The following is a 12,065-nucleotide window of genomic DNA, read 5'->3' on the forward strand; positions in this document are numbered from 1 at the left end:
CACTTTTCTTGGAGCAAAATGAGCCATAGTAACATTCAATAATTCATCCACTAAAGCTTGCTATCAACTATAGTAATGCAACCCACACAATTTAACCAAGATGCGTGCAATAACAGACATTGACTAGGTTGGGTGACCTATAGTAGACCCTTAATCCTGAGAAAAAGCATTCAAACTTCAATAGTGAGGGAAGACATGTCATATTAAAAATCTACTCGTGAACATAGATGGGAGTATAGCTAAGTCGAATATTAAACTTTATAATCTTGATGTCTAACAGAGACATTGCATACGCTCATTCTCAACATGAGATAAACATGATGGTCCCATTCATATCCTGTTCCCCTTGGTGCTACTTCAACACGCAACCTCAAAAACAAAGATGAAACTACTCTTCTTGATTGACTCAGAAAGGAATAGTAAGGTAATATTCAAGAACAAAACCATGGTTACAAACCCATCCAGACAGGTTTTGTCCCAGCGGTCCAATCTTGTCCATGCAGAAGTTATGCTTACCAATGAGCAGTACCCAAGATCAAAAACGCTGGGTTCCAACCATTATTCCCAAATTTATCACTCTGTCTTTTACACTTCAGTGCCTCGTAGCCACCATTCCCTTGTTGCTAACACTCTTGGCTGCAGTGACTGCACACACTTAAGTTTTTCCATTCTTCCAAAATGCAGTCCATTCTAAATTTAGTATACAATTATTTGTTCCAAATCAACTGGTGTCAAAACCTATCTGTACACTTCGATGTACTACAGCATGAGTTCCATCCTGCCATACAGAATTTCATGTCTTCTTGCAATTACATGGCTAGTTTTATTGCCTTGTTCTGGACTTTGTTCTCATTTTGGCGGACAAAACCCATGACTCTTACAAAAAATGTATTTTATGTAACAATCAAACCAAAACTCTAAAATGTAGTTATGAGAAAGCACTGAACTCAACACTTACTGAGCATCATTTTAGAACATATCTAGTAAATAGCAACAATTCTGCTATCAGATCTTGCAAGCTTGAGGCATCAATTTTATATATAGGTTAATCGTGAATGTAATTACAAAGCATTAGTTTTCTTTAGAAAATCGCCTATTACAAATGGCTTGGCAGCACCTTTAAGGAACTCTGGCCCCTCTGTATGTATCCTCTTCTGTAATGTGTTGTAATTCTCAAGCACTTCCCTTAACCTTCCTTTCATCTCCCCTAGATCCACCTTGATGGCATGCACTAAAAATACACAAGCATCACGACAGGGTGAGTCTCCATCTCTATTTTTATTTTGCTATTGAAAGGTTTCAATGCAGTTTGTCTTTACCATCCTCCAGATCCATTACACTTGATTTCATCAAGCGAAGACTAAAGTTGAATCGTTGAAGCAGTTTCATAGTCAATGCTTCCACAACATCAATTTTGTTTCCTAGTTCTTCCTGCAATTTGAAGCATAAATACCTTTCAGAAACTGTCTTTAATTGCTCAGCATAAATCTTTCTTTCTCCTACTTAATTGTAAATACATTTCACTGATTATAAAAAGGTTACAAGCACCAAGGATTGAGTCACAGAGCTCAAAGGAATTTGAAAACATTACACAACAAGACAAGCTTCTAAATCCTGGATAGGGTAGAAAAATGTCTGTTACAATTGCTTAATCCTGCGACTTAAGACATTAATAAAGGACATAACACTTTGATGCATAAACCAAAAGGTCTTTTTCTGCTGAGCAACAGCTGCCTCAAGACTTAACTGTGGAAGGGACCAGGGTAATTAGTTCCCAAAAGAATGCAGTATGAGAGCCATAACTCTTGCACTTACTGCATTTTTTTGCTTGCATATTAAAGTGCATCTCTTCAATTGTAACTTAACAATGATAGCATGCCAAATATTTATCGATTTAGACACACTTAATCATCCTCGTAGTTGCAGTCCCTATCCTCCACTACAAAAAGCAAGTAAGAAGGTGGCTTCCTTCAAAGCTCAAAAATGAGATTCATATGCAGGAAATTGTCTAATACATCTTGATGTATGTATATGCATGTAGAGACACTAGTCAAAAGGAAACCTCTAGACAAGAGAGACATAGGAACCATGAAAACATGGGACAAGCAATGGAGACAGGTAAGGAGGAATGGGGATCACAGTGTTCAAATGTAATTGACAGTCGCTGATGACTATTCTCACAATTCAAGACAGTGTACAAGTAACATTTTCAACATTGAAAACACAATGTGTCCCACGTGAAAGCACCAACAGGCCCATAGTCCTCCCTTTTCCCATCCCTATTAGGAGTGCACGTCCCTCTTGGGGAGGAGACACATCATGTCCACCAATTTGGAACACGCCACCCAGAAAATCCTATTTCATGCACCACCCTACAGCCTCCTTCATAGCCTAATTAATGTGTTTGTCCATTGGGTCTCTAGATGATAGCGAGAACAACATGCACAACAACTTGGTCTCTAACTTTTGGAAGGCCATTTGCGAAAAACCTATGAGCTTGAAGTCACAATCACTGACAATCTCCTCAAACAAATCCTACAAATTGTATCCACAAAAAACTAAGCCAACTCATAGCTTTTTACTATGGACTTGGTGGGTATGAATCTCGCCATTTTATCAACCCATATGGCATCATGACCCTATTAATATTGTTAGCAATCATGTGTGTCATGTACGGTCATCTCCTATCTATGACCCTCAATCTAAGAATGGGAGTCAACAAAAGAGGAGCATCTGTCCGCACATCAGCCAGCTGGGCATCATCATCAGAGCTGCTAAAACTATGTTTTCTTGTTTGATTGTGCAGGATGGCCTGTTTCTTATGCCAGACAGCTGCATTTAAAGCTGCCGGCCCTTCATACAGCTGCGCTTACAGCAGACCACTGTTGTCAGCCGGGTGACCACTATCCACTGCTGGGCAACATCAAATCTGGCTCATACAGCTGCGTCTGCAGGGTCTTCAAGTGCTATGTTTCCTGCTGGGACAGCTGGTTGAGGATGCGTTTTCCTCTGCAGCAGCCTCTACTCCATGTTTTGCAGCCAGCCCCTCTCTACCTGCTGCATGTAAAGCAGCCAAGCAGACCTCTATTTCAGGCTGATGTCATCAGCAGCAGTCTTGTTTTGACACTCTGGCCTCAGAAATTCGCCATTCGCCACTGTTGCACACCAAATATTGCTGACATATATAGACGGACAGGCGGAGGTGATCATCTTCCCAGTCATCTTCGTCCGTAGCAACATGTTTTCTTTTTTTTTTGCAAATTTTCTTTGTGTACAAATGGCAAACCAGTACAACTCGGGGAATCGTGTGGTTCAGGACTGCAAGGACTGTCGTAGTGACAACCAAGAGTGTGAGAAGACCGATGTCCACAAAGCCATGACCATGAGGATCATCATTCAAACCACTGAGATCATGCCGATGATCATGATGTAGATCAACAAACAGACTATGACCAAGTTCCTTCCTGACCACCACCATATTATTCTATCCCTAGTTCCTCTTCTGTGGCTAGCAATCCACAATTGGCTATTATGGTACCCCTTATGCAGGTCTCTGTCCTCCCTCTCTTCCCACCTCAAAAAGTGGATGGGATGAACTACCCTCTCTCATTGTGCAACCATTGTTGCATCCATGCGTCGTCCAGTACTTATCATACCATACGATTCAAGAATTCGTAAGGAAACATACGAATTCGTATGGTACTGATCAGTACCATATGATATGGTATGCTTCCACAAAAATCCGTATCGTCAAATTGATTGTTTCTGGCCACCACATCTGGCGTATTCCTGCGTGTTCTTGCGTATTCCCACCTGCACATTTTTGGGTCTGTGTCATCCTATGTGGCACTTTGGGGGTGGAAAGCCTTGGATACTTCAACCCACCCCCTTTTCTAGCTATGCACTCCTCCCCCAGCCCCCTTGGATTCTATCCAGCTGGCAGTCCTATTTGACTATTTGACCCATCTTTGACTGTTTGACCCTTCTCTCATCTACAAAAGGTGCTCCTCTCCTCCATTCTTCCACACCACTTCAGCAAGCATTTGCCATTCTCATCTCCCTCTCTTGGATCTTGAATCTCAATGGTGATTTGTGATTCATGAAGCTATAGTCTCTCACTCTCTCCTCTTTCCCACACCCTGTCAAGGCTCAAGGCTCAAGCCTCTCCCGTCCCCTCTCTCTCACTCTTGCTCTTTCAACTTTATCCCAGCCCTTCCTCTCTTTCAACTTTCAAGAGTCGAGACTCAAGCATCTCACTCTCCCTCTCTCTCTCTCTCTATCTATCTATCTCCCTCGGGCCTCTCCATTTGACATCAACATCATGACTCCTAAGAAGCACGAGGCCTTCAATTTGCATGCCATCCATGTGGAGAGGGACACAAAGAAATCCAAATCCCACCATTGGATGTGCAAGTATGGCATGGAGCGCTATACAAGATGTGCGACCCGGCTTCTCCAACATCTTTTCAAAACGAGGGGGGCAAGTTGCTCCATGCAAGGAAATCCCTCAAAACATCGTGGATGAGATTCTTGCCAAGATAAGAGAGGGATCCACTAGAGGAGGAAGAAGTGGTGTATCGGTACCTACTACCAACTCCTTGTCTACTAATGAGGAAGCATCAAATGTGGGCGTACCTTCAACCGATGAGGGAGAGGCCTCCACCATTGGTAATGGGTTTCCACATCCGCATCCGGCTCCAACAAAAGACAAAGAGTGGAGGCTCGTGCAGCACCAGAGAGGCAATCCTCTCTCTCTCTCAAGCTCCTGATTATGTGCGTGGATTGGTTGCCTTCCTTAGAGAAAGAAAGCACGCCCCCAAAAGCCAAAATATGGAAGAGAACAGATCCCATCATTAGGCGGAGTTTCTAGAAAATGAAGGGGACGATATCACAAGGAGCCACCTCAACAAGAAAAGTGCTAACTTTGCAAGCACTAAGCCCAAGCCCGAAGAGTCAAGTGACTCAGAGGATGAAAATGATGGAATGAAGCAACAGCTCATGTCAATGCTCCAAGCAGAATATAAGGCAAGAAAGGGTTACAACAAGGTGGATGACACAAAGTCTAGCTCCTCTGTGATTGACAGAGACAGAGTCAGATACTGAAAGTGAGTCAAGTGATGGCATTGACTCTGAAGTTAATATAGAAACCTACTTGGCCAACAAAGAAAGGCGCTACATAAAAAGAAGAAAAATCAAGGTTGAAAGGGGAAGACCAACCCCATACCACTCAAGATATTCCAAGAAGTACTCAAGTGAGAAGAGTGAAACAAGTACTCAAAGTGAGTCCAATGATGACAGTGAACCCAAAGTTGACATGGAGCTTTACTAGGTAGAGCATGAATTGAGACCAAGGGAAGACATGATAGATGATGGACAATGGGATGCACAAAGCTACCAACATACAAGTGAGTGGGGCGAAAGCCTAGAACGGGATGATGAAGCGAATGCGCCATGGTCAGATTACTACAACATGGAAAGCCCACCACTCCAACATGAAAATGAATGCTGGCAATCAAACTACTATGAAGAGGACAAGGCAAGTGATGCTAATTCCTACTTCTATGATCAAAAATATGATGGTGAGAATATAATGGACGGGGTGGACAAGGCGACAGAGCTAAGTTCCCCTATGATGGTGAAGTCTATGATGAGAGTGACCCTGTGTCAAGGCCCATTAGATGGTTTTCAAGATGACATGCTAAATGGCATGGAGAAGACGAAAGAGGCCAACTTCCACTTTTATGAACAAGACTACGATGATATTGCCTTGCAATGCCATGTTTCATCAAGTTATTGGGATGGTGATGTATTGATTGAAGATGGCAATGAGGATGAAGCTGTTGTGCTAAGAAATGCACTTAGCCACTTAAACAGCCCCAAAACATGCTTATTTTAGGCTTATTTTAGCCAAAACCCTAAAACGGGGAGCGGATCGAGAAAGTTAAGTGGGAGAGGATCTAGAACCCTAATTTTCTATAAATTGGCAGCCAGCCCTCCACTCTTTCACAATCTCGTTTTTGCAGGTTTCAGGTGTTACCAACTTGCTGCCCACACCCCGGTCAGGGAGGACATCTCAGCCCTTGTTGTCCATCACTGTTCCCTACAGTCTGGCACCTGTTTCCAGCCCTCCACACGCTGATTGCTACTGTTTCTGTCTGGCGACTGACTGCTGTTCATCTGCACTGCTGTCGTACAGCTTGCCACGGCAGCAAACTGCTGCGTTTGCAGGCTCCAGCTGCTGCCCTGACAGTTTTCTCTCTCCTATCTGCAGTCACTGCAGTCTTTCTCTCTCCTGCAAGCTGTCCTGCCTGCGTTTTCAGTCTTTCTCTCTCCTGTAGGCTCCGTTTTTAGTCTTTCTCTCTCCTCTGCTGTCTGCATCAGATCCAGCTTTTCACTGCTGCATTTGCTGGTGTTCGACATCCGGAGACTGCCTTGCTGCGATTCGGGATCCGTTCGAAGTACGACACACTCTCCAGCTCATTACCCCTGCCCTGATCCTAGAGATACAGGAGTTCGAGGTTCAGTATTCATTCACTGCATAGTGTGTTTGCTGCATGAGCATCGTATTATTAGTCATCATATCATTTCATTTATACACTGTGTTCATTGTCTCCGAGTTACTCTAACCCTAACCCTAACTGTGTTCTTTTTATCAGTCTGTGCTTTGTCATACGGTTTCTGTTTATGTTTCTGTGTTAGGATATTTTTTCTTTACATGGTATCAAAGCCTGGTACTCTCTAAGAAACCTAGGCCTTTGATCTGAAAACTCTTCGCAAGAAGCAAGAACAGCAGTAGGTTCAAATGACTTCGAACACATCAACACCGATTCAGTCTCCAGATCAGCCTATGCCGAGAACCAAGCGAGAGTGGACCGATCAGCTTGCTCCACAAAGTTCTGACATAGTGGGAGAAACATCTGAGTACATGGAAGAAAAGATAGGCAAGCTGATCTCTGAGGAATATAAACTGATCATAGCCTATCGACAAAAAAAGATTGAGGAGCTCGATCGAAGGATTGCCCTTTAAGAAAAGCTTCTAAATGAAGGTATGCATGGATTTCACTATTCAGATGTTGCGCGTAAGTCTAATGATGTTGCAGGGCCGTCGAGACCTCCATCAGGGATGGGCCCCCTCTTGGAGAGCAAGATCCGGAGTATGTTCCATTTTTTCAGACTCTTCCGTCCTCTCCAAAGCAAGGTACTTTTGATTCGTCTTTTGTGCCTTCTTCTTTTACCTCTTCTGTTTTGCAATATACTGATAGAGATCATGTGGAAGAAAGAGTCCAGTTTGTTGACTACGGAAAAGATCCTCTAGAGAACCAATTCTTGTATGTTAACACACGTCGCGGGGATTATAAGAAAAAGCCAAGTAACTCTTCTTCTGTCCTTCCTTCTTTTCTGTCTACTTCACATAATCAGATTGAATTTGGTATTCCTTTCACTTCATTACATGGTGTATCATCATCTTCACAGTTTCATTTTCAGTCTTTAAATGATAAAAATGAACAAAAAGAATCTGCACCTCATACAGCTCACTTTCAAAACCCACCCATCCCACCACATTCTTCCCTGCTTCACCACTTCCATTTACACCATTTACATTTCCATTTCAGACACCTCGTGTCGCACCGCACATCACACCGGGGGGTTATGGAAACATAGGCACATCCTTTAGGACCTCATCCTTCCCTCAGCCGGGTGGTGTTTCACCTACCTCATACACACTTTCAGGATCATTGCAGCCTGGGCATCCCACTCAATCTCTCCCGAGTGTGGATCAGTTGCCTCCACAGTTTGCCTCCATGGCATTGCCTAGTGGACCTTCTGGTCATAATGTTGTGTCCTAGCCTTACTTTGGACAAGGCTACTGTGTCCCAGTGCCTCCACCTACACCGGCACCTTATAGACACATTCATGTTCCAGTGCCTCCGCATCAGTCGGCACTCATTGGACACTCACAACCTACTTCTGCCTACCCACCTCTTCCCCCTCCTTACTCTTATCAGACACTCTCACCTCCACCATCTTTCCCACCATTATCTTACTCCACCCACCCGACACCTCATGGTTCTAGCTCATCTTCTGCCAAGAATGCATTTAATGACAAGACTCGTTTTAACGGGTCAAACTTTACTACTTGGTCGGATTTGACGAGACATGTCCTTGATTCACAGAACCTATGGGATCTAGTGCAGGGGTTGGAACCCCAACCCGATCCCGCATTTATTCCATACAAGGTCATCCGCTCATAGAAAGCTAGGAATGCCTCCGCTATTGTCAAGCTGATGCAGGGCTTATTGCCAGAGTTTCATTCTCAGCTTCAGCATTTTGACTTAGCGTTAGAGCGATGGGCACACTTGACTGACCGCTTTGTGGCTTGAGATAGGACCCGTTGTATTAATCTTGACCATGAGCTTCAGCTTTTCAAAATCACTGACCGGGATGACTTGAAAGTTAAGTTGGCTGAGTATCACCGTCTCCTTGCTGAATTCTCCACTACGGGGACTCCCAAGTCCTCTAACGATCAGGTCACATTGTTCCTAAATAAACTCCCCAAGAAATACTTCAATTTTGTGGAAGGAATAGTTTCAAAATCTACCATGCCTACATTCTATGAATTTGAGTGTCAGCTGTTGTGTTACGCACGGTTGTTCGATCGGTTTCATATGAATTCCTCTTCAGAGAGGGCTCTTCTTGCTCATTCTCAGAAAGGGCAACAAGGGAAGGGCAAACCAAACCAAACCTCCACTCAAAATCAAAATCAAACTCAAAAGCTAAATCAATCTGGGGATTCTCAAGGAAACTCCCAGTTACAACTCAAACCTGGGTGGCAGAATGTACCTAAAAAGAATAGGTATTGTCAACATTGTCAAAAGGCTAGCCATTTTGACAACGAGTATCGATCAAAGGCACGAGGCACATCACCAAAACCTAAGTCTCAGACATCCGCCCCTCAATCAGGCAACCCCCAGTAGGGGAGGCAGGGTGATGGCAAGGGGCAGTTTAAAGGTCAGACTCACACTGCCACCGCACAGTCATCTCAATCGACAACGTTCTCAACTCCAGAGGGCTTGTCTGATTGATCTGCAGAGGCCCATATCGTCTCCATAGAGACATCAGATGCGAGTCTCGTCCACATCTGTGAGTTGCCTCCTGACGAGGTTATTGCAGAGGCCCACTCGTCACAGTCGAGCACTTAAGCTCCAGTTTGGATTGTGGACAGTGGAGCTACACATCACATGACTCCTATAGAGGACATTTTCCGTACCCGAGCCCCTGCAGCCGGTCCGTGTAGGAAACAACTCCTGGGTCAAGATTCAGGCTCAAGGTTGCATCAATTTTGCCACTAACGAGGGTTCAGATCTAGCTTCGCTGGACAATGTATATCATGTCCCTCAGCTTGGGGTGAACTTGTTATCTGTTCAGCAGCTTTGCCGATTGGGATGAGCAGTTTTCTTTACAACAACCATAGTCGAGGTCCTTGACTCTCTGACTAGTTTAACGATTGCTCGCAGTGAGACACAGCCTAATGGCCTATACCACGTGACACACTTTCTGACCAAGCCGACCGCCGAAGGCTCCATGTTCCATAGCTTCCAGGCCTTAGCCACATCTCGAGAGCCTACGCACAATGAGCGTCTTTGGCATTTTCACTTAGGGCATCTTGGTTATGACTCACTCTATGAGTTGTCACGCTGCGAGTTGGTTGAGGGCCTTCCACGCCTGAAGCTTTGGATCGAGGCTGTTAACACTTCGGTGTACATCCTCAACCGGTGCCCGACTGCGGCTCTTCCTTAGAAGACTCCGTATGAGGCATTTTTTGGCTCTCGGCCTATTATTTTCCATTTCAGAGTCTTTAGGTGTCGTGCATACACACACACACCTGATGACAAGATAGGAAAGCTTACTCCCCAAGCTGATCTCCTTATTTTTGTGGGATATTTCTCTGAAGCGAAAGCCTATTGTTTGTTTGATCCTCGAATAAACAAGGTGATCATTAGGCGGGATGTCGTCTTTGACGAGAGGGATATTGTGCAATCTTCTGCACCGGATTCCAATCCGCTTCCTTCTTCCACATCATCAGAGATCGTGCCTATTGAGCCTGGTCTACTTCCCGCTCCTGACATTTCCACAGTTTCTTCACCTCCCAGGCCCCCTTTGCGAGACCCGTTACCTCGCTGCTACCAGCAGACCATGCGGGATTCGGGGATCCTACCACCGGATTCCACTCCGGAGGGACCTAGAAGATCTGCCCGGCTTGCTCCTCAGGCATCATTTGCATCGTTGTTTATAGCTGATTACATAGCGCATTCTGAGCCGAATATCTGGCAGGAGACTCTTCAGCACCCTCAATGGCGAGAGGCCATGGAAAGGGAGCTAGAGAGTGTTGACCGAAATGAGACTTGGACATTGGTGGATCGTCCGAGCCACAATAAATTCATCGGGACAAAGTGGATTTTTCGGACAAAGCTAAAAGCCGATGGGACTTTAGACAAGTACAAGACTCGCCTTGTAGTGCAAGGGTTTTGACAAAAGCACGGCATTGATTATGAAGAGACCTTTACCCCCACTGCACAGTTGACTTCCTTTCGGTTGCTACTCGCGCTCGCCGCTCACCACGGCTGGCCGATACATCAGATGGATGTCAAGAGTGCCTTCCTGAACGGATACTTGGAGGAGGAAGTCTATGTGGAGCAGCCACCAGGCTTTCCCTTAGGGAACCCTAGGGATACGGTATTCCGCTTGCAGAAAGCTCTTTATGGGCTGAAGCAAGCGCCGCGGTCTTGGTTCCATAGAATGGATGAGTTCTTACAGACTCATGGATACCATTCTACCCCTTATGACCCGAACTTATATGTTCGATCCACTCCAAAGGGGGTTAGCTATATCCTGCTATATGTTGATGACTTACTCATCACAGGTTCAAATTCTGCTGCCATAGTAGAAATTAAGGCTAAGCTTAAAGCTACATTTAAAATGACAGACCTTGGTTTTTTGTCTTATTTTTTGGGGATGGAGGTAGTTCGTTCTGGAGGATGTATTTTTGTATCACAGTAGAAGTACGCACTTCAGCTTGTGGAACAGTACACTTCGGATCAGACACGGCCAATGGCCACACCTATTGATCCTACTGTCCACTTGTCGAAGGATACCCTAGGATAGCCCTTCGATGCACACACCTATCATTTTGTTGTAGGAAAACTTCTTTGGTTAATTCACACTAGGCCAGATTTAGCTTACTCAATTAGCATACTCAGTCAGTATTTCACAGCACCTAGGATATCACATTGGATTACATGTCTTCGTATGTTGCGTTATTTGCGGTGTACTTTTTCTTATGGCTTGACATATGGTTCTGGTTTATGTTTGCAAGGGTACACTGATTCTGGTTGGGCAGGAGATCCTGACACCCGGCATTCCCATGGCGGCTACCTCTTTACCTTGGGCACGGCTCCCATTTCTTGGTCCAGCCATAAGCAAGAGACGATGGCGGCTTCCACGGCCGAGATCGAGTACTGGGCTCTCTTTGATGGCACCACCGAGGTCATCTATCTGAGGAGTTTACTAACGGCGCTTCATTTTCCATGTGACTCTCCCACAGTTGTCTACTGCGACAACCAGAGTGCCATTGCCCTTGCAGGCAATCCGATCATCACACCACGAACACGGCATGTGGAAATCCACTTCCACTTTTCCAGAGAGCAAGTTGAGCTAGGCACTATTCACCTAGAGTTTATGCCTTCATTAGATAATTTTGCAGATATCTTAACCAAAGCGGTCAACCGGCCGGTTCTTCAGTACCTGCTACCCAAGATCGGCTTGGGTACACCCTCCCCTACTTCTTCAACTTGACGGGGAGAGGGTGCTTCCCTCTTGCTTTCCCTTCCAGTTTGAGAGGGGGCGGCTCCTACTCTTGATCGTGACAGTGATGATGCTTACAATTTTCTAGACATTACATTCACTTATTCTTTTGTATTGTATTATGGGCATTTGTAACTTCATCCACACTATCAAGATGACCTGATTGTAAAAGGGCACTTGGACAAGTGAGCACTTCCCCTGCG

General features: G+C 44.9%; 1 protein-coding gene across 2 annotated transcripts in view; it reads right to left on the reverse strand.

Moving 5' to 3' along the window:
- Positions 1 to 400: 400 nt before the first annotated feature.
- Positions 401 to 12,065, reverse strand: part of LOC148019717 (uncharacterized) — a 39,098-nt gene continuing 27,433 nt past the window's right edge. The window contains exons 5-7 of one of the 2 annotated variants that reach the window (XM_087700822.1): positions 1,320 to 1,431; positions 1,094 to 1,231; positions 401 to 636 (exon numbers count right to left, since the gene is read on the reverse strand). In XM_087700822.1, the coding sequence (XP_087556948.1) occupies positions 593 to 636; positions 1,094 to 1,231; positions 1,320 to 1,431 (294 nt within the window). In that variant the 3' untranslated portion in view covers positions 401 to 592. Of the gene's footprint in view, positions 637 to 716; positions 779 to 1,093; positions 1,232 to 1,319; positions 1,432 to 12,065 lie in introns of those variants that run through there. The other variant, XM_087700821.1, reaches the window with a different exon arrangement.

The sequence above is a fragment of the Lygodium microphyllum genome, chromosome 19 (assembly GCF_053477565.2).
Source record: "Lygodium microphyllum isolate KBCC chromosome 19, Lygodium_microphyllum_v1.1.10, whole genome shotgun sequence".
Classification (NCBI taxonomy): domain Eukaryota; kingdom Viridiplantae; phylum Streptophyta; class Polypodiopsida; order Schizaeales; family Lygodiaceae; genus Lygodium; species Lygodium microphyllum.